Source organism: Triturus cristatus, chromosome 5_1 (genome assembly GCF_964204655.1).
Source record: "Triturus cristatus chromosome 5_1, aTriCri1.1, whole genome shotgun sequence".
Taxonomy (NCBI): Eukaryota; Metazoa; Chordata; class Amphibia; order Caudata; family Salamandridae; genus Triturus; species Triturus cristatus.
Genome location: NC_140587.1, coordinates 262,530,575 through 262,555,570, shown reverse-complemented (window position 1 = coordinate 262,555,570; position 24,996 = coordinate 262,530,575). Strand labels below are relative to the sequence as shown.

General features: G+C 46.3%; 1 protein-coding gene across 3 annotated transcripts in view; it reads right to left on the bottom strand.

The window, feature by feature from the left end:
• OC90 (otoconin 90) overlaps positions 1-24,996 on the bottom strand; it is an 875,163-nt gene that overhangs the window by 510,298 nt on the left and 339,869 nt on the right. For all 3 annotated transcript variants that reach the window (XM_085604908.1, XM_085604909.1, XM_085604910.1), the window contains one exon: positions 5,982-6,056. In XM_085604908.1, the coding sequence (XP_085461034.1) occupies positions 5,982-6,056 (75 nt within the window). The remainder of the gene's footprint in view (positions 1-5,981; positions 6,057-24,996) is intronic.

Sequence of the window (24,996 nt, the reverse complement as noted above, 5' to 3'; positions counted from 1 at the left end):
GATGGGCAGAATAGCCATCATGAAGATGATCATCTTACCGAGATTCTTGTTTCTTTTCACCAACATCCCCATTGTATTGTCCAAGGCCTTTTTTAAGCAGCTAACTCAAACCCTGATCAAGCTGGCCTGGGGGGGCAAACAGCCTAGAGTACAGTGGAGGGTGCTTACTCTTCCGTATGACAGGGGGGGTCTGGGGGCCCCGGACCTGGAGAGTTATTATAGGGTCGCTCAGGCGGCGCACCTACACGCGTGGATACACGCAAGCGCGGATGTCCCCCACGTCATCCTGGAACGTCTGTTTGCGGACCCGCTTCCGTTGCCTGCGGTCGCCCTCTAGCCCGCGGATCGCTCGGTGGGGCGACTAGACTCCCTCAAAACCACGACGCATGCATGGCACATGCTGATGAAGGCGCACGGCTGTGCATTGCTGTACTCACCTCTGCTACTGGTGGATTGGGTGGTTTGGCTTCCCCCGTTAAGGGAGAGGGGAGTGGTCCAGGCACTAAATGCACTGGGTATTGCGCGGATGGAGGACTTATTTGTGGACGGGATTGCCAAAACGTGGGACCAGCTTGGGTCGGCCCCATCCGCCCCCACTCTCCTGCAGCACTTTCAGTTCCATAGGGTCCGGCTGGCGTTGTCGGCGGCGCTGGGCCCCGGCATGGCGGAGCCTCAGGAGATACCGGAACTCACCTACATTATCAAAACGACCGCACCGCCCAAATTGATCTCGAACCTTAAAAGAATCGTAGACCGGCGACCGGAGCGTCAGTCCGTCACGGCGCGGCTGGCCTGGCAGGAAGACCTCCATTTAGAGCTTACTGACGAGATGTGGCGGTATTGCTGTCTCAGCACCAAGACGATATCTCTCAACGGTCGGCACAGGTTAGTGCACTTTAAGTTCCTTCAGAGGGTGTATTATACCCCGGAAAGACTACATCGGTATGGGCTCCGGACCTCGGCGGAGTGCGAGCGCTGCCATTTCCCAGTGGCTGACTTTATTCACATGGCTTGGCACTGCCCGGGAGTTGCTAAGTTCTGGACTGAGGTGTTCTTGGAGCTGAGCCGGGTCCTGGGCACTGAAGTTGCCCCCAACCCAGCCTTAGCACTGCTGGGGTTCTCCCAGCCTCTTCCGGTGGCCCTGCGGCGCCTGGTTGACATGGCGTTACTTGTCGCTAGAAGAGTTGTTGCAATCTGTTGGATGAGAGGGCCCCTCCCCACCAAGAAACGATGGGCCAGCGACATGCTGTATTGCAGCACTCAGGCTGAGATATATAGTGAATTGCTGCCACCAAAGAGTCGCCCTAAAAATTTCTGGGGATTATACAGAACGTATCTTGCGGCTGAGGCCCCGGTGCAGGCTGTTGGAGGGAGCTCCCAGGAAGGGGCACAACTAGCGCGTGCTCCTGCGGAGGGCGCATTGGCTTCTGACCTTGACCCAGGGTGAATGTGTGTATGAGAGGTGCGGGTTTGTGTATCGTGCTGGTTGTTTGTCCGATGGCCGTGTGAGAGGGCCGGTAGTAGGCCCGAAGGGGTCTTTGTAGCGGGGGCGCCGTGCGAGTAACCGTACAGAGCAGAGTGGTGGGCTGTCTGACAGTTGCGGAGTGCCGCGGCTGGTTGATCGTGTCCGACGTGACAGTGGACACACACAGGCGGGGTAGTTAGGGCAGAATTGACAGTGTACGTACATGGGGTGGGTGGGGGGAGCGTGTTTGGGTTGTGTCAGGACCTTATGAGGGAGGTGTTGGGTCCGCCAGTTCAGGATGACAGCCTTCGGCATGACGGGTTACACTTGAACCACTATATAGTTTCGCTGTGGCATTGCTGCAATACGCAGCCAGGCTTCGTAGAGTGTACTTGTCTTACGTGTGGTAATCAAGACGCCGCCGGTCCCCCGGGATGTCGGCTGAATGGCTGTGTTATTGACAGTGCAGGGTCCTGCCCGTTTGGAGGCCCTTTGTCTGTGTTCAACGAACGGCGGGCAACGCCCTGTGTATCCTCCTTTTGCCAATCAAGGTTTTTGAAATTAAAAAAAAAAAAAAAAAAAGTAGAAAAAACACCCAAAGACAAACTGACCAACACCCAAGCACCATGGAGGCAGTCGGAGCAGGCGCAGAGGATGAGCGCAATACCACAGGCACCCCGGACGACCAGCCCGGGACCTCAGGGACAGGGAAGGGCAAGGACAAGAAGAAGAGGAAGACGAAGTTCAGTCCACAGGTGAACAGGATCATAGTCAAGGAGGTGATGGAACACCATCAACAATTGTTCGTCACCTCCAACGTGCCATTGGGCACCAAAACTGGAATATGGCGGGACATCGTGGACAAGGTGAATGCCGTCAGAGAGCACAAGAGGACAATGGACGAGGTCAAGAGGCGATGGAATGACATCAAGAGAAAGACCAAGGAGAAACTCGCAGCCAACCAGAAGGCAGCAATGCAGACTGGAGGTGGGAGCCCAGCGCCACAGCTCGTGCTGGATGACATGGAGGAGCTGGTGTTGACAGTCATCAGTGTGGATACTGTGGCTGGAGTCGGGGGACCGGACACTGCTCGACAGGACACAACACAACCGCAACAGGGTGAGTGACCACCAGGTACTGGGGGAACAGGTGAAGATGGCCACAATGGTACACATGCGCAATCAAGCAGATCACAGTGCACACCCTCAATGACTCTGGGCCATCGCCCAGATCTATGAACTGTCGCAATGTACAATGCCATGCTGTCTGAATGTCAAGTTGTACCATGCGGCTACATACATGTGGACACATTTCAATACACCATCTCCCCTTCACATTGCAGGGCCACTGTCAACACCCCCTGCAGAGCAGTCCCAGCCACTCTTCACTGATGACGAGGAGGACAACCGCAGCATCGATGCACAAGCCCTCCTAGACATTATTGACATCAACCGCGACTCACCTCCAGGATCAGGGCTGGCCAACTGCATCGAGGAGACCCCACCCACCACCCAAACCACCCAGCAGGAGGCACCCACGGCCCCAGCAGTCTCCCAAGACCCCCCGGCCGTGTGCCGGAAGCCCAAAGGGAGACGGCTGAGCAGGTGCGGGTAGGGTTCGACCTCATGGCCACCAAACTGGACGCCATCCATTGCTGTCTCGGCCCGCCCCATGGTCTACAATGAGCCCTGACTGACATCACTGGAGACCTGACGTGGAGAGAAGAACAATTGTCCGCTCAGAGGGGCACCAGCGATACCAGCCTTGAGCTGGCACACATGCGGAGGCTCATGGAGGACATGGTGCGGATGGAGGCAGAAAGGATGGCAGCCACCGCTGCACACCAGTGAAATGTAGCTGGGATCTACCATGTCCTGCAGATCAGCATCATGGCATTGCTGTCACAAGGCATGGCACAGATGAATGTTGCTGCCCCCACACCATCCACATCTCCGCCCACTAGTGTGCCATTGCCTAACAGTGCGGCAGACGTATCCACTCCGGCACCTGATGTTTTAATGGCACACAGTGCCCCAGCTGGTGCTGCAACACCCACAGGTGAGGCAGAGCACACATTCAAGGACGACAACATGGATGGGTTTGTGATCAGGAGGCACTAGCATTCATTTCTGCCACCTGGCCTGTTTCTGCTTGGTGCCGCACATGGCCCCATGACCTCCCACTGACCCCTGATACACTCCGATGCACTCACCTTGGACAGCGACATGGACTGCCACATCCTATTTGATGACCAATGAGACGGCGACCAGATTGCGGACTGCACCCTTCCTCTTCCACAGTACTTGTCATCCCCAGATGGATTCTGGCTGGCCCTCCACGGGCCCATATTGTGTAGTGTGGTCGGCATTGCCCTGTGCCGCTCCAGCTCCAGAAATACACTGGATGTGCAATAAACATCCAGTGACACACTGCTGTGTCATGTCTTTCATTATTCATGTATGAATGTGTGGATGAATGTAGGGACAGTGATTTCCCTTGCGTCAATGATGCTCATCCTGTGGGATGCCAGTCAGAGGGTGCTGCATTGCATATTGTGTACCGGGTCCCGTGAACACTACAAAAGGGACACACGCATCAGTCACTTTCATGTCCGGACATGGACTGAACCACGCCCAGAGCCCACAAGTCATTTTTGCAGGCCCTGTGCTGGTCTGGCGTATGGCAGGCAAGACCACTCCACTTACGCTTCGAGGGGGGGCCCTCATTGCTACCTCATTGCTACCCGTCGCATGCGTACTCGGCGGTGGGCAGGTCACTGGTCTAGTTGTCCGCATTTCACAGCCACTCCCTGAGGACAGGTTTGCACGAACACCACACCCATCCGGCTTCTGCCTGGGTGTGTATGGGCGGGCATGCTCCGATGGGCGGTGGGAGGGGCTGGGGTGCCTCTGCCTGGGTGTGCATGGGCGGGCAGGCGATGTTGTCTTGTGCAATTGTATGTATTGTGCCAATCATGTATCTGGACTCTATTTCAGATGATGGGTCTGTCTCAGATGTGTGACCTGGTGTACTGCTATACATACCGGCAAGTGGTTGGAGACACACCGGTGGCAGCAGGTGAGCAGTGTGGCCTGGGTGCGCAGGGGCGGCACTCTCTCTCTCCCCTCTCTTCTTCTCTCTCTCTCTCTCTCACCCTCTCTTCTTCTCTCTCTCTCTCCCCCTCTCTTGTTTTCTCTCTCTCTCTCTCTCTCTACCCCCTCTTCTTATCGCTCTCTCCCCCTACCTCTCCCTTCTTCTCTCTCTCTCTCCCTCTCTTCCTCCCTCTCTCCTTCGCTCTCTCTCTCTGTCCTTTGATGTGCGCAGGACACACCTTCTCATCATGATTTTTGTCTTGCAGGCTGTGACCTACGGATTGTCCCGAGGGGAGCCGCTATGTGTCTTCATTTAATTTCAGTGTTCATGTTAATAAAGTTTCATTTGTTACTTCGAAAGTGAATGTGTGATGCTCATTTTTGTTACGACACATGCATGTCACCAGTTGTGATTGTGAGACATCAAGCGGATTATTTTGAACGTTTTTAGGTGTAGCTGATGTGGCATGTCTTTGGTCAGGGGGATGCCGGGGATGGGGGTGCTGGGGGTGGTGGCGGCGGGTGTTGTTGCCCTTTCGGCCCTCCGGGCTGTATGTTCAGTTGCCCGGGTGCATTTGTTGGCCTTCCGATGTGGCTGTGGGCTGGTTTCCCTTTTGTGGTGCAGGCTGTGGTCTGACTTTGCACCAGGTCAGAGCAGGTGTTATTTTCCTCCTGCTAACGCGCCTTATCGCCTGTTTTGTGTTCTTATCGCAGTTCTGGCTGGTCGTTGTGAATGTTGTAGAGTGTAGGGGCGTAACACAGGCCTCTGCAGCCCCCGCTGGGCGGGGTGGCCCCAAGCTCCAAGGGGCCCCCTCGGCACTGCACTCTGGCCAGAGAGCTCCTGATTGAGCCCGGAGGGGGCCCCTCTACATACCTTGCAGGGAGGCCCCCTCACTTCGTTACGCCAGTGGTGGAGTGGTGTTGTCGCAGCTTTTGGCACGGTAACGCCTATTCTGCATCTCATTAGCGATAGTTGCGGGGGTCCTCTGTGTTGATGTATTTTGCGGCAGCTATCGTGGGTAAACTGGTGCTGTGGTCTGTTTACACCAGCTTTTGATTTGGGCGATACGTTTATCGCTACTTTGGCTGCGATAAAGTGCCATTAACTCAGCGATAGATCCTTGTCAATATCCCCTTTCATGTTCTGACATTTCCTCTCAGGTCATTTACTAAACAAACATGTACATGTAACTATTGCTTTCAAGTCTACTGTGTTAGTTGGGGTAGATGTGGATGCGCTAGAGAGCTTCAGAACAACACCAACAGTACCTTTCAATATTGAAAAAGAATTATCAGGCAGTCCTCCAAAAATAACCGTATGTTTAAGTGATAACAATGTAACAATCTTTGGACACAATTAATACAAGAAGTCAGTCATTCTGGGTTACTTTTTAAATAAAATGAACAGATTTTACAATACTCACTAATATTACGTAAAGGTACGTCGGATAGGTCAGGCACAGCTGGAGATGCTCCGGATTCCTGTCCATCTACCTTTCCTGAAAGGGTGAATTGCAAAATGGTTAGGAAAGGGTGGGTAGTTCTACACATAACACAACATCGTTCTCATTCACGGCCAGTGAGGATGGAAGGGTTCCATGGGCCCTGGTACAAGCAAGGAAAATGCCCCTCCACTCCTTATCTCTGGTTGGGTAGTAAAACACTGTAATAGTCAGGGGTCAGTGAGCTCCTCAGGCCTGTGGATCCCGGTACCCCTGTGCCTGCTACACCATTGATAACTATGTCGCTGTTCAAGGCCTAATTTACAGTAATTGTTAAATTTTATTGTATTTTATGAACTGTAACACTGAGAATCATGAGGTTAGAGAGCTGTTAAATGCCGTGTTTTTTTCAGCTATTACAAGTAATTCATAATTTGCCATTGCACCAGTACACTTCTGAACATAATGTATTTTTTTTTATGAAGGGAGCTTTAAATATGAATGTACAGTGTGTAGGAGCTCGACCCGTGGCTACATGGACAGGTGTACTCCCAGTGGAAAACGCCTCAAAATGTGTACGGCTAACAGAGCTAGGGGGCTCCACATAGGTCTGTGTCATCATGACGGTATGTCATTTTGGGGACTACAGACATATACGATACAGGATGAAGAATTAACCTGGGGCAGCACCTCCGCTAAGGAGTAGGAGCATCCCCCCGCAGGATAAATGAAAAATAAAATTATTGGAACATTATTATTATTATTTTATTTTTTGTAGGTACAGGGTTGGGTTAGGGCAGGGCTGGTTGCACAGGGAGGACGAGTGGTTCATGCACTTAAGTGCGCATGAAGGTTTGTCCGGCCATCTTGGGCCAGCCAGACAGCCATGTGCACTTAGCATGTTCTCCACCGGGCTGTAATACACAGCCTGGGTGGAAAACATGCACAGGCTCCCTGTCAACCTCTGAATGCCGAACCACGGTGCTTATGCCAATCACAACGCTGCAAAGCAGCACTGTAATTGGCTTAGGGGAACCTGTGTGCCTCCTGCTTCTGGGACTTGCCAGAGAAGCGGATAGATGATGGTGGAGAGACGGCAGCCGTGAGGAGATAAGAGGTGTTCCCTGCAGCCACTGGAATTAATATTTTGGTAAATTACTGTATTGATGACCAACCGTGCAGAACCTACCTGCCAGGTTTAGAATACAAGGATTAGAGGTTTAATATTTCATAAATTATAACAGTCTGACAAATTTATATAAAAAAGAATTGCATGCAGAAAGATTTAGAGTGTGTGAAAAAAAGAGAGGCTCGTGGGAAAAAGAGTAGTTGCAGGGTGGCTTTCTCAGGGTTCCAATTCATTTCTGCTTTTTGGCTAGGTTTTCGGGATCCCTAATACCGGAGATCTCTGAAATGCAGGCATCTGTTCCTACCTACACCCTATATAATTTGGCATTTTCGTTTGTTTCTGGGTTTCTAATGTCTTTGCTAACAGTAGGATCGTGAAAAGTAAACATCTTCTAAAAACTATATTTGCATTTGGTGAGAGGATTCCCTTCCTTCATTTCCAAAGCATCATTTGCAGTCAGCAACGATGCCAACATTTCTGGTGTTGTGGTTTTGCTATTTTTGATATTGGGGGTGTGACATGTTCGTGATCATTTAGAGATTGCAAATCTTTGATAGTGTGCCTAGCCAGGGACTCTTGTCTTTTATTTTATTGTGTTACATTACAGGCTCCTTCATCCTATGTGTATATATTCTACCACTTTCATTTTCAAGTTTTCTGTAAATATACTTATCTTTTATTGACATGTTTTTGAAATGCTGCGTGTACTCTCACTGGACATTCATATATGTATTGCAACTGCGATATCTGTGTTGTACTTCACCAATCCTAATGTCATTCCACCGCCCATGAGTTAGGCCTTTACTGCTAGTCCACGTCAAGTCTGGGTCAAGGATGCTTAGTGAGGCCAACTTTCCTTCGGTGACACCTACCTGGTGCTCTTGTAACTTAAGACATTTAACACAATCAGTTTAAGGGAGGTAGCTGACAGCTTACATGCCCTCCTGGATAAGCCTGAGAAGGAGTCAGTGATAAAAATGGCACAAACTCCTTAAAGAGGAAAATGCAGTGGCAGCTCCTCTGCTAAGGCAGAGGTGCGTCGCCCCACTGCTCTTTGAGCAGTGTGGACTCGGAGCCAGGTTAGGGTGGGGCGGGGCTTGTTGTTTGCACTCTCTAAGTGCGCATGACGATTTGGCCGACCCGCTTGGGCCGGCCAAACTGTCATGCGCACTTAGCATGTTCTCCACGTGGAGAACTGTCCCAGGCACTGCCTGAGTGGCCATTCCGGCCGCTCAGACCAATCACAACGCTGCTGTGAAGCTGGTGACAGCAGCATTGTGATTGGCTCGGGGAGCCTGGGAGCTTGTGTGCTTCTGTTCAATGCTGCCAGGAGAAGAGGACGGAGGAGAGGCGGCAGCAGCGTCACAGGTAAGTTTACTTTCTTTTTTTCATCCCACCACCCCTGTTCTGCACAGCCGCCACTGGGAAAATAGTCAGAGCCCAAAATAGTAGCCAGAGGGAAATAGATTTGTGAGAGAAAAGAGTCAAAGGAAGAGATAATAGTGTAGGGATGGAAGGTATGGGAGATGTAGTGCGCAAGACTGATAAAACATTAAGAGCTACTGATGAATGTCGAGCAAACTGAAGAACGTATGATGTGAAAAGGGAAACAGTAAGTGTATGCTTTCGATCAAGGTGGTCTCAACAAAGGGAGGAAGTGAAAATGATCCATTAAGGGGAGTGTATATAAAAAAAAGTGTTATGTTGTGAATAGGGAAGATAAAAAAGGAGTGAAAGATTACTGAAAGTATGATAGAGAAAAAGAGTGTGAAAGTGAAAGAAAATGTATGAGAGGGAGAAATGTGCAGCATGGAAAGCAAAACAGGCCACAAAATGCCAAGTGTGAGAGTTGGTAGTGAAGCTGAGTAAAAAGGTATCTAGACCAAGGGTTTGAAAAAGATGAAATGAGAGAACATGTTCTAAAGAGATGAAGTATGAAGAAGAGAGAGATAAAGAGTGACAAAAATCCCACTGAACAAACGTGTGAAGTAGTTTCAGATCGAAGGGGGTAAAGAAGAGACAGTGAGAGCCGAAAGGTTAGAGAGAAGAAAAGAGATCCAGAGAGTTAGGCAAGGAGTAAAAGACTGCAACAGAAAAAGAAACACCACAGTGAGAAATACGGAATGGATAAGTACTTCATGGAGACTCTGAACGGAAGAAAAAGATCTGTCAAGAAAAAAGGTGAAAGGGTATGTTAAAACTTCCCCAGAGAGGAAAAGTGAGATACGAAGAGGACAAGCTGTGGCAAAGCCAATACATATCGCCTTTCAGACCTATTGGCGATGCTGTGCAGCATGCGCCAGTCTACAAAGGGAATAATGCCATTTTTGATACTCATTGATCCAAGATGGATTGGTAAACAAAAATGAAATGAAATAGAAGTAGTAATTAAGGTGGAGGGGACAACAACAATTTGCTGCCTGGCTCTAAAAAACAAATATACTAAAAAACAAGACAGGGGGGTGGAGGGGCAATGGAAGAGCAGTTGTGGAAGCAATCAAATATAAATAAAGCTGGGGGAGAGAGAGGAAAAGCAACATTTGAAGGAGAAAGCAACACAGAGGGCAGTCGGAGATGCACATGATGGAAACAGCAACATGGTGGGCAAGAAGAGAATAACATGCGGGAGAAAGTGATGTGGGAGGAGGGGGAGTTTGGTTGGGAGCAACACATAATCGAGAGAGACACCTGGAGCAAGGGGAGAAGCATAGGAGGGAGAGGGCTGGAAAATACATGCACCCTCATAGAGTACTTAACCAAAAAGACAAAAGCAGTTTGCTGAAAGTGAGAAGTTAAAGCATACAAGTCAGCCAACCAAAAGGATGGTAAAGAGGCTATGCTTCAGTGGAAGGACAAATGCAAGAAGAGGCAATGACTAAGGAGCAAGCAAATGAGAGTGACATTAAAACCAACCATTGGTAAGCAATCAGCAGGCTGTAAGTAAGCACACAATAAGTCTTTCGCAACCAGAAAACTTGCCCTGTTTGATAAGCGAGACCTGCAAAGTAGTTCACAGATTGTAAGTAGTGGAAAGAAAATGGATCCCATCAAAAACTATGTAAAACAGCTGTGCTTCAAGGGAGCGCAAACACATGAAGAGGAAGCAAAGCTGGTGAATAAGAAGCAAGCAGATGAGATTGACAAGAAACCCAACCAGTGATCAGCAATGGGCTGATCCAAAACCCACATTAGGTTTTCATGCTGTACTCATGAGCTAAAGCTGTCTGAAGGTGAAACATAAAAAGCATGTTCACAGTGCTTTTGGATGCCAAAGCCAGGACAAGTTAAAGATGTCACATGTTACAGGGGCTGCTAATACCTAGGTGTACCTTACATTACATTCTAATATGCGTTTTGTTCTCTTTCTGCTGGTAGGTCAGAGTTGTTGGGTGTAAAAGAAGGACTAACTAGAAGTTGTCCCTGACTTGTTTCATTTAGATTGTTCTTTTCAGTGTGTATGATGTTCATGTCGGTCCTCGAGTCATTATACTACAGTCACTTATCAGAAGAAATTGCAGGTTCCTTGTGCATCGAAAAGAATAGCCACAAATCAGTAGACCTTTAAGAGACTCTCACATGATAACACAAGGGGCTGATTATAACAGGTTCTTTTTTACTGAAGGCTTCATGTTTAAAGCACCGAATCCTATCTGTCACTGGACTCAGAAGCAATCAGCCGTATCAGCCTGCTGTCAGGAAGTAGACAACCTTGGGCTCTCAAGACCCAAGCTGGATCATTGCAAGTGATAAGAATGTCTCCTTTCAGCTGATCACTCCGCTGAAAATATAGTTCCGACTGGAGATGAGTGGATAATGTTACCTGAGAGCACTGGACCTAATGGCACACCCCAGCAGGTAATACTGGTGCTAAACAGGGGGAGTCTCAGGAGAGGAGATACAAATCTGTAGCAACTTCTTACTTACTGCATCCCAAGAACTCAATTGTCTCTTTAATAGAGTGCTGTTTTCACCAATTTTCAATGGTACTCAATTTACAAAACATAAATGGAAGAAAGGCTGAGTCAATCTTAGATGTGCACGTGCAACCGACCTGCAGGATGTACCACATACTCTGCTGTCAGTGCGCAACGACTGATAACCTTCCTCAGCAGTCAAATAACAAAGGATTAAAAAAAAAAAGTAGAAAGCAATTACAATGTTTATAACCTGTAAGAGTTCCTGCGGATTTAAGGAGCAGAATGAAGGAAAGGATCTTGTTCCTTTTGTACATAGATTCAAAAAGCATTCATCCTTTTACCTGACTCATGTAGATAAAAAGATTAACAGTTTGTACAGCACCAACACTGATTATAAGTATAGGTGCTATTCATAGCACCTAGCGATACCATTGGGTACACTATTTATCGGGTATGATAAATAGCACCTATTATGAGTGCAGATTTTGGTATTTAATGCACCAAAATTCATACATATTTCCTTGTTAAATTTTGGCAGCTTTAACCTGCCTATATTTAATGAAGGTTGAGTTATTTAATGCATCTAATAATTATTCTATTTGTTAAATACCTCCCAACCGTGCATAGACAGGGTTTACATACTGGTTGGAATACAGCAACCTACTCGTAATCAGGCCAAAATGCTTGGTGAGTTAGTGGCACATAGACCAGGAAAACCATAAAGTCTTCCACCCCACCTGACTGTTCCCCTTACTGGTGTGCAAACAGTTCCTATTTCTGTAAAAAAAAAACTACCTTGCTGGAACAGAAGGCAGGAATAGGAATATTTTTCTATAAACTCTAAAAAAGCAAATGACTTGTGGGGGGAGGCTGCAACTTGTGTTAGGTACATGTAATACAAGGAGTACACTTTGTGTCTAATAAAATGTATACGCAACAGGGTAGCAGAGTTGACTAAATTATGCCACAAGGAAAGGCAAATTGCGCAGCACATTTTGTTATATCAATGTTTTGTCATTTTTACAGGTTACCACTATCTAGCTTCACATCATTGGTATCAGTTTGAGCCATAAATACAGCAATAGGCAACAGAAAGGTGACCAGTTAACATTTGCGAAGGACATTCCACTGCGTGCCGACACGTGTCACTGTTTTTAAAATATATTTTATGGATTTGAACTAGAAAACTGTTTTTTTGGTTGATATCTGCAGATTCTGCAGCAGATGATGGATTATGTGGCAAATGTAGAAAATCCACACTTATGTGAAAAACACAGTTGCCGCTAAATTGCATGATTCCAGTAGCCCTGACTATAAGCACTTCCTAAAATACTTTGAGATTTTCCGCTGGAAAAAAAATCATCATAAGGTCTGGGCTAACCTGAAGCTTACTTTAATTGCTGATCAGAAAATGAGGAGATTTAAGGTCTAATTTCAATGTTGCCTAATAAGACAGGGCCAAGGGTAGCCTCTCCTTAAGTGGGCGGAGCTGCAGTGCTGCTGTCGGAAGAGTAGTACATTCTTACATATTATCCCTCGGATACCAAATATTACACATCTCATTCTTCCCTGCATTAAAATATTTGAGTCTTGTCCCCCTTATCTGGCAACATGATTGAGCCTTCAGGAACAGGCCGAGCTCCATTAGGCATTTATCTGAAAATAAATCGAGCAATTCTCGGTGCGCTTAGTGTTGTAATTAAATATGTCCTCGTTCATGTTTTATCCTCCTGCATCCCTTTCTGCTACAATATTTTGAAACTGTTTTTAAAATGAGAAAAACAAAAGTATCAATCCACTTGGCTTCTTCCTGAAAGTCTGAACTCTATGCCTGTGTAGTCACAAAATACCAGTTCCTTCTTTCCCTCTGACACAGAAGGACTGCTCTGTCTGTAAAGTTAAATAATGACAGCACACTGCTGAAGGCTTAGCTTTTGGGATTGCTTGACCTTTTCTTTTGGGGATTCGTTTGAAAATAATAGTTTTTTTGTGCAATTTTTAGCATCATCTAAATAATTCCAATTACTGCTGTCTGCATGAAGATAGATTACGGGGTGCTACTTGCATTTATACCCGCTCTCTTGAAGTGAGAGGCGTCAGTGTTCGACAACATTTGCTAACACAAACACCCAGCACATTCCACAAGGCCACCAGTTCACACAAGCGTGTTGTTGATTTGCCTGGAATAATAAATAACCTACGAGAGCTCCAGGCATGGTGACACAACACCTCTGTGGCTAGACGCAAACAGGGAAAGTGCACCTTATTACTCAGAATGGGCCGCCAGGGCAGCCATGAACGTTTGCTGTCCGCATGGTAGCGCATTCAAGTGAAACATGGAGAAGTTGGTTCAAAGCCACTCCGTGTTTCAAAGTGCACGCCGCATGGCGCCTGCACTTTCCAGAGGGGAGAGAGATCTCTTGGCAGGAGGGTGCTGTGAGTGACTGCACCACCCACCTGCAGCAGGTTGTTTCTGGGGATCAATAGGACTCCCTTCCCTCCCACCCCACATAGTGCTACCTTTAGGAGGCACACTAAACGCATTTCTGCCTCAGCGCCCACTTCCGTAATACAGCACAGGTGCAGAGGCAAAGTGATTCCCTCATCTGCATGGGGCCAACCCCCAAGCAAATGAGGAAACTCCCTATTATTATAGCGCTGGCACTACATGTGCGCCAACACAAGTAGTATAACAGAAAGGCATGCACAAGCGTCTGTGGCCCCTTCTGTAATACCATTGTGCCCTGCAGCGCTCAAAGTGGCCATGTCGGAATGGACCTCAGAATATTTTAAAAATAACGTTCATGCAATTGGAGTGCAGGAAAATGAAAGAGTGGCCCGATAACAGCAGCTACTGGGCGGGTCAAATGAAGGAAAGAAAAAAACAGCATTTGGCAATGGCATGAAGAGCAGCAGGGGCTAGCTGATGGATCCTGCTGCACATTCATAGTTGTAAGAGCTCTTGTCTGCGAAAGGAAAAGCAGCAAAATATAAATGGAATCATGCTACAAATAAAAAAAATGTAAAGAAGGCAACTAAATTAAAAAAAGATGTAAAAGCATTTAAAAAGCAGGAATTCAAGGCTATGTGTCTGTGTGGACTATTTTTTTGTAGTCTACATGAACAAAATGGATGCCAGATGATGGACAACCCTATCAGCCAATGCCAAAAGCAAGTTCAACAGCAGTAGCCAATGGCTAAACAGGGGCTGTCCAAAACCCCCTTTCAGTATATATATGCACTATGCATGTATGTATCTGTAAGTTAAGTGATGGCATAAGGCTCTGGCCAGACCGTCAAATCTTTCTATAGGCCAGTCTCTAAAAAGGGAGATAGTGCACAGAGAGATAAAGGGTATAAATGCCCCAAAGACTTCGAGTGCACCAAAGAGAGTGAGAATGTGAGGATGAAAGGATGAAAGAGCAGTAGAATATGAACATTACTGCAAAGCATGAGGGAGAAAGAAATTCACAGAAACATAACCAGTAATATACATCCACAGAGGTAGGGAAAGCCCTCCCTGTGCACATTTGTCAGCCATTTGATGAGTACCCATAGTTTTTCAACTCAGTGGCTCTGCAGATTGGTTGAGTGAGATGTTCATTTTAGCTCATTGTGCATACAATAAGCAGGTCCTTGTGCCACCTTCCCCTTGCTACAGTTAAACAGGTCTCCCGACACTGCCACTGTATGCCGATCGCTTCCCTCTTCCAGCGTGCCGCCACCTGCCGTTCCCACCCCTCAGTGCTGATTGAACTGCTGTTTTAGCCTGTTGCATAAGTTTTGTTTTGTTCCTGAGTTAGCCCTTTGTTTCCTTTTTAGTTAGCTCGCATTACTGTTGTTCTATTCTTCTGAGTTTAACCCTTTGTTTCCTGTGTAGTTTAGCCTGCATACTAATCATTACTGTTGTTTTGCCTTTTGTCTTGCTGTTTTTCCATTGACTGCCATGCCGCCCACTTTCCCACCTCTCCTAACCTCCTGCTTCCCACCACCCAGCGCCCCTCTCTCCACCCAGGACTTACTTAATGGAGGCCTAAGGCTGGCTGCGCAGTGGACGCACACATCGGGCAAGCTGCTGGTAGGCCAAAGGCAGGCCAATCCATGGCTGGACCACGCCCAGGAACCCTGGCCCTCCTGTCATCACTGATACGCCACTGCAGAGCTCCTAGCGCTCAACCCCAGATGCACCAACAGCAACCGCTACATCGCATCTCCTCAATTCACCTGCAACTCCAGACCTCCTGCCTACACAGAAACCTTTGCGACACCCACCTCACTGACCATGGACACTGTGGAACTGCCAGGTAGGAGGACGACTGGGGTAGGTGGTACAGAGGCCACGCCGGAGCAAAACTTACTAGAAGGTGTGTACGCTCGTCCCCTAACCTATGGAGCATTATTCTCCGTGCCTTTAGGCTGTCTATCCTGGTGCGACCTGACTCTCAGGCAGAGAGCAGTGCTACTTCAGAGTGCTCGCCCGGATAGTAAACTGAGGGTAGTATCCCTTAGGGCACATTCACCTTCACTTTTTCGTTTTTGGTCCTGAAGAAGCGCCAGGGATCCTTTTCTTGGACCATTGGGGCGCGAAACATGTCGACCGCTTGACCACACACAAGTTACCCATTGATACATTAATTTCAATAAGGTAACACCCGACCTACGGGTCTTTTATTATGTCAAGGGTGCTATTCACATTAAACTTTATTCCAGTAACCCTTAGACATTTTTAGGATACCACTTCACTAACACACTCCACCACCACACAGCTCTTTTGTTATTAGGACCCAAACCACACACCCGCATGCACCAAACGGCGTTTTCTCAAAAAGATCTCCGCTAAAGTGACCCTTCGGGGGACCCGTAGGGCATTGCAGCGCCGGCCCGACGAGGAGCAAACGCCCAATGATGAAGCATGACATCCTTCGGGGTGTGTGAGGGCAACATGAGAAACTAAGGAATGCCCTCCCCTATCCTTAGGCAGTTGGGCCTAATATTAGCCTAGACTTTTTCGCTTCATATCTCCCTTTATCTCTCTAGGAACAGTGTCTCCATTTGAATACTATACACTGTGGAACTGCTTCACTGCATCCTGCTCAATGCCTGATCCCTCTGCAAACACACCACTGAAATCTGGGACACCATCACCACCCTCCCCCCTGATGTTGTCTTCATCCCAGAGACCTTGCTCAACCCCTCCTCCACTCCGACTTCGCCACAGCAACGCCCAATGGCTACAAGATGATACAAAGGGACCCCGCCAACAAACATGGAGGAAACATTGCCATCGTCCACAAAGAGACACTCAGTTGCACCACCTATCATGGAACACCTCAACTTCCAGCTCCAAACCTACGTCAGAACGACTATCACTGGCACCCTTGCCTACAGACCCCCAGGACCAAGCCCCAGCTTCTGCGACGCCCCCCAGAGCATTCAACTCCAAACACTACATCTTCCTCCTCAATGACCCCAGAGACACCAATTCCTACAACCCAGTGGAAAGCATGAGCAGCATCGGCCTCATCCAGCTAGTCACTGACCCCACACACTGCGCAGGACACACGCTGGACCCGATTTTCACAGAGTCAAGTGCGATCATGTCACTGAACTCACCTGGACCAACCACGTCATCGTCCACTTCACCATCGCAGGATCCCATGGCACCATTAGCAAGCCCCCCACCTGCCCACCACAGCTGGAACAAAGTGACTGAGACCCAATGGACTGATGCCCTCAACGCCACCCAGCAGAACTGCACAATCATCCTGGAATGAGTCATCCAGAACGTCTACGCCTGGATCACAAAGTCACCCCCATTAAGCCAGCCAAGACCAGCAGAGCCACAAGCAAGCCAGCTAATACACACCAGAACTCAGGACCCTTAAACGCAACTGCAAACAACTGGAAAGAAGGTGGCGCACCAACAGAAACCCCAAAGACCAAGCCATCATCAAGTCAGCCCTCAATAAATACCACCAACACCTCAAGGACATGAAAAGACATGCCATTGCAGATCGCATTGAAGCAAGCATGAACCACAAGAAGGAACTCTTCAACCTCATTAGAGTTTTCCTGCCCGTCTGCTGCTGAGAACTTGATCCCTTCCCAGGAACTCTGTGACACACTGGCAAACCACTTACACATCAGACATCTACTATCTACAGTAACTTTGAACCCCAACCCAATGTTCTCTACAACCTCCTCACACCATTGGATGCCACCCACACACTCATTGCATGGAAACAGCTCACCACATCCATCATGAGCGAACTCAAGAACTATCACCTCATCTCACTGCTCCCTTCCCTGCCAAGGTCCTTGAGAAGGCCATCAACCACCAGCTCACTGAACACCTGAAGAGAAACAATCTGCTGGATGCCTCTCAGTCTGTCTTCTGCGCCATCCATAGCACCAAAACCGCCTTGATCGCGGCCACCAATGACATCGGAAACCTCATAAACCAGGGGAAACAGCGGCCATGATCCCCATCGGCCTGTCTGCAGCAGTCAATACTGTATCGGACCACACCCTCATCAAGATGCTTCACCACATCGGCATCCCGGGAGATGCCCTCAATTGGATCGCATCCTTCCTCACAGGACGCACCCAGAAAATCCGTCTACCACCCTTCACCTCGGAGTCCAAGAGCATGATCTACGGCATCCCTAAATCTTCATCCCTCAGCCCAACCCTGTTCACACCTACATGACACCCCTGACTGACACTGTCAGAGCCAATGGCCTCAACATCATATAATACACAGGTGACACCCAGCTCATCATCTCACTCATGGAAGACACCCCACCACCAGAGCCAACTTCCATAATACCATGACGAATGTCGCAGACTAAAGGAAGACCAACTGCCTAAATATCGATTCAGACAAAACAGAAGTGTTGATTTTTGGGAACAACAGCTCCCAGTGGGACGACATCTGGTGTCCCACCGAACACACACCTACATCATCATGACAGACCATGCCTGCAACCATGGCATCATCCTGGACAGCAAACTGACCATGAAACGCCAGAATAACGTAGTCTCATCCACCTACTTCCACACCCTTTGCATGCTCTGAAAGCTCTTCAGATGGATCCCTATCAGCACCAGGAAAACCATCACTCAAGTCCTTGTCAACAGCCGCCTGGACTACGGAAACACACTCTACTTTGGAATCACCACCCAATTCCTGAAGAGACTCACATAGAACTCAGCAGCCAGGCTTATCCTCAACCTCCCAAATCAGAACCACATTGCCCCCAACCTCAGGAACCTCCACAGGCTCCCCGTTTAAAAAAATGTCAATCCAAGATACTGACACATGCCTACCAAGCCCTCCACGACCAAGGACCCGCATACATCAACCACCTGCACGCTGCCTCTCGCTCCCTCGCACAAATTTCCCACCTCCGCTGAAGCCACAGTGGTGTTCGTTCCTTCTCCTACCTCACCACCAAAGCCTGGAAAGACCTCCCCCTTCACCTTCGAACATCACCATTTCTCACGGAATTCAGAAAGGGACTCTAGACTTTGCTGTTTGACTGAGCCCAGTGAGACCTTATAACCTGGAAGCTCTTCCAGGTGAGTAGCCACACTCTATAAATGCTGACTGGTTTGTCACTTTTTAGCACATAAAAAGGGATGCACCACCAGCGCAAGTGACTTGTAACTAAGCCCCTTGGTGGGGGAGGTCCCTTGCTGGATTGAGAGCACTGGAGCCTGATATTGTATACTTCAGTGAAAACATGTTACACTACCACTCACCATGATTAACTGTTCATACTGTCCAACAGTTAACCCTCCTCATATTCTGACATACCCCACCTGTACTACCTTTTGCCCATCAGGCACTGGAATGCAGAGAAACTCAGTTAAGTGATCTTCCTCCATTTCCCTAGAGTATGCAGAGTACACATTGACCGTGAATGCCTCCCAGAGGCAACATGTGTCTGACAATCGACTGAGACATACTCAGTAAAAGAATTAAGGCAAGAACTTCTAACATGTGTCTGACAATCGACTGAGACATACTCAGTAAAAGAATTAAGGCAAGAACTTCTAACATGCTTCAGTCCCAATGAGAGCTTAGTCTGCAACCCTGATGTTAATCCTAACAGAGAATCAGAAAGCTAGCACTCCACATGAGTAATTCCACCAACCCGCCAATTACTCTAAAATGTAACTATAGAAATCAAAGGCGTTAAAAGATTACTGAAAGAGCAGCCTTCAGTGCAAATGCATGCAATGGGCATAAAGCTAGCAGAATGTATGACTCAACAAAGCCACATGGATGATCGCTTGACCAAGATCAAGGAGCAAATAAACTTGAATCAGTTGGCTTATGATCCTCAGTTTCACGCCTTGACACAAAAATGTGAGGACTTAGAAAATAGATCATGCCACTTGAAGATCAGGATTGTACTAGTCCTCGAGGGTGCGGAAATTGGCAAAGTGGATATTCCTTTACTTTCTATTGTGCAAGCACACTGTATTGCTTCTCCCACCCCCCAAAAAGACAATGGAAGGCCACATACTATTCTGGTCTGCTTTTCGGATTTCAGAGTTAGAGAGTGGGTACTAGCAGCAGCGGGACAAATTAAACCATTGGAGTTTGACCAAGGCTTTAAATATTTTATTTTCCAGGATCTAGCATGGGAGGCAGCCACATGAAATTGTGATTTTCAGGCAATTTTTTCAGGCAATTATTTTTGACATTAAGAGGGAAAAAGGTATGGGTTAATTGTCAGTGCCAGTTCCGTGATTTCTCAGAGTGTGAAGAAGTGCAGCAATTTATTACTCTGACTCAGATTTAGACCATGTACTTGAGCTCGGTCTTAGACTCACAGAATACCCACTTGTTTAACTATGATATGCTATGGTGTTTTTTCTTTCTCTTTTTTCTCCTTTCTCTTCTTTTCCTAATCTGATAAAATTACCAGAATGACCACGTAGTAGCTGGATATATGTGCATCATGGGTTGCAATTATCACACTCACTGTAGGGAAGTGGAGAGGCTCATCTGTTGGGTTGAGGAGTGGCAGAAGAATGAAGCAAAGGTTTGGGGGAACAAAGGGAATGGGGATGGGGCTGAGGGAATACTGCATCTAAAAACTCTTCGGCAGATGTTCAATATTTATACAATATGGCAAATGACTTAAGGAGCTCCAAGATTAGGATACTCACCTTTAATGGGAAATGGATGAATGCCCAGAGTAAAAGTAAAATGATTCAACATGCACTGCAGACTCTTTATCTTGACATAAAATGTTTGCAAGAGAACAGGATTGCAGCCAAGGAAACATTACTATGTAAGCACCTAAGTGCCATATACATATTTGACAGCTCCACTAGTGCCTCACTTATCGGTTTCAGATACTGACAAGTGAGCTGAACTAAGCATATTGGCCTTTCAAAAGTAGGAGGTATTATTGTAGCTGGGATTTTAACTTTATCCAATCATTGAAACTTAATAAAATCATCCATTCAGCTCAAAGTAGGATGGTTAAAGTCCAGCCAACCATTAGTGCAATTTAACAGAACTTGAAATTAGTGAACCAGTGGAGACGGCGGAATCCAATTGCTTGAACATATTATTTTTTTTTCACAGGTTCATAATCAATATTCTTGAATCAACTGCTTTTTAGTCTTTACTGGATCACTAGGCCAATCCTTTGTTACACACCATCTTATATGAGCATCAGATCTTACCCCCCCACTCTCTAGATGTTACTATTGAAAATGTAGACTTTTAACATTTCCAAAGTACCTCAGACAAGATCATTGTTTTTTACGACACTGGAGAGGTCATTGATCTTAATATAGGGACAGCAACAGTACAAGTGGCTGGGACACGATGAAGGCTAACATCAGAGGATTTACTAAAGAATATAGGGGCATATTATTAATCACCGTGTTAAAATAATCGCCGCTTTAGCGGCAGAAAACTGCAGCTAAAGCGGCGATAATGGGCTTGATAATATGCCGCAGAGAATTCCAATAGAAGCCCAGGTTGACACCAGAACATGGGCTTCTATGGGAATTCTCAAGGGCATATTATCAAGCCCATTATCGTCGCTTTAGCGGCAGTTTTCTGCCGCTAAAGCGGCGATAGTTTTAACGCCGTTTGTTGATAATATGCCCCCTAGTGAGAGCATTAAATGGGCACGTGTGATGTCTGATGTAATAACTCATTATAATAGATTTGTATAAGCTCTTAAGGTGGGAATCTATCTGACTGCCCAGGTCAAGAATGGCAATAGAGAGTCTAATATAAAGGAAATAGTTACTCTTTAAGGTCAGGTAGTTTCAGATAAATTGAGCATTAACAAGGAGTTCCAGTCTTATATCAGTTGTCACATATCAGACAATCTCATGATACTACCTTGTCTGAAATTACTCAGTTATTGACCACATGTAATCTTCCTATGCTATCCCAGTAGATTAGATAGATCTGGGTACTCAGGTCACAACTGAAGAAATAGCTCAGGCTATTAAAGCTGCTCCTACAGGGAATCCTACTGGCCCAGATGCCTTACCACTAGAGATATATTAGCATTTGTTACCTATGATTCTTCCTTAATTTCATATAATAATTTCAAATTTACAGCAAAGAGACTCACTCTGCTAATATTATGGTGCTTTGTAGGAAAGATAAACCACTTCAACAAATGGGTTTGTACTGTCAAGTTTCGATGCTCTGCTCTGCCTGTAACATCTATGCCAATTTTTATTGCAGCTAGGCTTAATTCCAAAACTGAAAAATTAATTTCACCCTGGCAACATGGTTTTATACCCCTATGATATACCACAGCTCATACTAACTTGGCTGTGGTACTAATTGACTGGGCAGAAACCATGCATTCGCCTGGACCGCTAATCAAGCACAATGTTGAAAAAGCATTTGACCTGGTCAAATGGCCTTTTTTATTTATGGGAGGTAATCAAACAACTGGGAGTTCCCAAGAGAATATATAGACGATGATAACGATGAATTATCAATATCCTAGGGGGTTGTATTAACTAATGGCCAGAGGTCTACAGAATTTTGTATAACTAGATGCACTCGACAAAGTTGACTCTATCCCTGTGCTTATATGCTCTATAGGTGGTGCCAATCATTTGCCTACTTCAGGGCAATCCTGTAATTGAACCTGTTTGTACTCCCCAACTGTCAAATAAACTCATTGTCTGTGCAAATGATCTGTTAATAGTTACACCAAAAGCAGCACACGCTTTAACGTCACTTCAAGAAACTGCACGTTAGTTTGGTAACTTAGCAGGAAAGAAACTTAGGGGCATATTTATCAAAATGTCACGCAATGCAGCGCAGCAAGATCCCTTGCTGCGCTGCGCTGCGCTGCACTGCTTGACAGGGAGAGGGCAGAAATGCACTGTATTTAAAGCATATGGCACATTCCTGACTGTTCCTCCTGCCCTGGCGCACAAAGGGACATAGGGGCCCTTGCACCATCGTGCATATGGAGGATTGTATCTCCAAGCCAAATTCTGCATTTTAAAGCACAGAGCAGTCATATGTACAACACTCTTTTGCAATCTACAAGCTGCAATTTGCTAAAAAAAACACACAATTTGTGACTGCAAAAGAGCATTTTCCTATTTGCAAAAACACTTTTCTCTTCAAAACGTCTTTGCAACTTATAAGCGATGTTGTGGCCCATTAGTATTAGCAAATAGTAAGGGGCGTGAAAGGGGCACCCTCCTTCTATGTTGGAGTTGCAAATGAATGTATCAATGGCTTCTGATTGCAATTGTGCTTGCAAACCATTGATCAAATGCCAAAATCTTAAAAGGAAGATACCATAACTTAAAAAAGGGTCATATATGATTTGTAAAGGAAAAGATGTCCATGCGGGGAGGAGCAGGGAGATGTCCAAGGTAAAATGACTGCTGCCACCCATCCCCAAAGCATTCTCAATAAGGAAACATTTCTTTTTTTTAAGTGCATCATCTGTCTCTTTAGTAGACATGGTCTGTTTTTACTAAAAAGGTTTCCCATTTTCTAAAGAACCTTAAAGGTGGAAAAAGATGGACCGTGGTAATCTTTCTTCTATGGCCCTGATTGTATGTGGGTCGATTAATTCTGCCCCATGAGTAAAAAGGGGTTTACGCATAGGTCGGAATTATGAGTTTTGAGGTATTTAACACATTCAATAATTATTGCATGTGTTATTTAACTCAAACTTCGCTAAATTTTGTAGGCCAATCCTGACAAAATTTAACAGATGCAAAGCATACTGTATTTACGTATCATGCATATTTTGGTACGTTAAACACCAAAATCTGCATTTTATTCCCCACAAACCATAATAGGTGTTATTTATCACACCTGATAAATAATATACCCTATAGTATCATTATTTATTAGTTGTGTTAAATAACACCTAACCTGTTAATCAGGCACCGATGTGTACTGAGTCTCATAAAGAATATAGGTAAACTGCTAAAATGAATAGGTTGTAGAGGAGGAAAAAGGAATATAGGGATAAAATGGAAAGGGGGACTAGGAAAATTAATAAGGAATATGGAGGGTCACAACATCTTAGGGAGCAGTTTGGGTCAAAGGGGAGAACTGAAGGAATGAGGATTTAACAGCAAACAAGTAGTTAAAGGAGAGGGTCAACAAACCCCCCCCCCCTAAAAGGGAAAAATTGATAACAATAAAAAATAGAGGAAAAGGGAAAATAGGATGGGCTAGTTAAAAAAGAGCGAAAAACCAACTGCAAGAGAACTATATTTCTCTAAGAAGGGCTTTCACCAGTTTGGTTTCATCAACTGAAAACCATTTTAGGTGAAAATGTTAGCATAAAGGGTGCTTCATTTTGTCAGAATGACTTTCTTCGTGTCTTCAGGATATTTTTTAGAATAACATAGAACCCTATTCTACACCGACTGGTTCCTTTTCTATATAGACAAGTGGAAGATATGCATAAAAATATGTCCCCATAGTCCAAAGATATCGATAAAATATATGCATATGCACATTTTGATAGAAGTGCATGAAATCCTTAGTGTATTCTAAAGGATTACAACTCCCTGTTGAGTTAAGTAGGAACCTTAGAAAACAGTGTAATGCTAGGCTGATATAGGATTTAAAATTACTTACCTCCCAAACAAGGATGATACATTTAATTAATTACTGGATTTGCTTTTAAAGGCAAACAGACAGTGCAGAAACCAGCACAAGTTAGCACAAATATATGTCTTCACCGGCTAGACATATACCTGAGTGTCCATAGCATACTGAAGACCAACCAGCCATTGCCCCTAGATGATATTTACTAGAATAGTGAGTTTTCTTATAGTTTGAAAACCCTTGAATTATCCTGGACCAGGGAGAAACAGCAGCCCTCATCCTGCTCAACCTCTCTGCAGCCTTCAACACTGTCTCCCATAACACCCTCATCAGAAGACTCCAGGAAATTGGCATACAATGATCCACTCTCAGATGGATCTGTTTCTTCATCACAGGAAGAACCCAAAGGATCAGGCTGCCACCCTTCACATCAGAGACCAAGAAATTGATGTGTGGAGTCACACAGGGATAATCTCTCAGCACTACCCTTTTCAACATATACATAACACCACTCGCCAACATCATCCGATCACAAGACATGACCGTCATCTCCTACGCCAAAGACACCCAACTCATTCTCTCTCTGAGGGACAAAACAACAACCGCCAGAACTAAGTTCACCAACTGCATGACCATGGTAGCAGACTAGATGTGAACCAACTGCCTGTAGCTCAACTCCATCAAGATGGAAGTACTGGTCTTCGGCAACAGGACCTCCCTATTGGACTCCACCTGGTGGCCGTTGGAGTGAGGGCCAACACCCACAGACCACGCAAGAAATCTAGAGATCATCTGAGACGACAAGCTCAACATGATGGCTCAAGTCAACGCAATGTGTACCTCCTGCTTCCACATCCT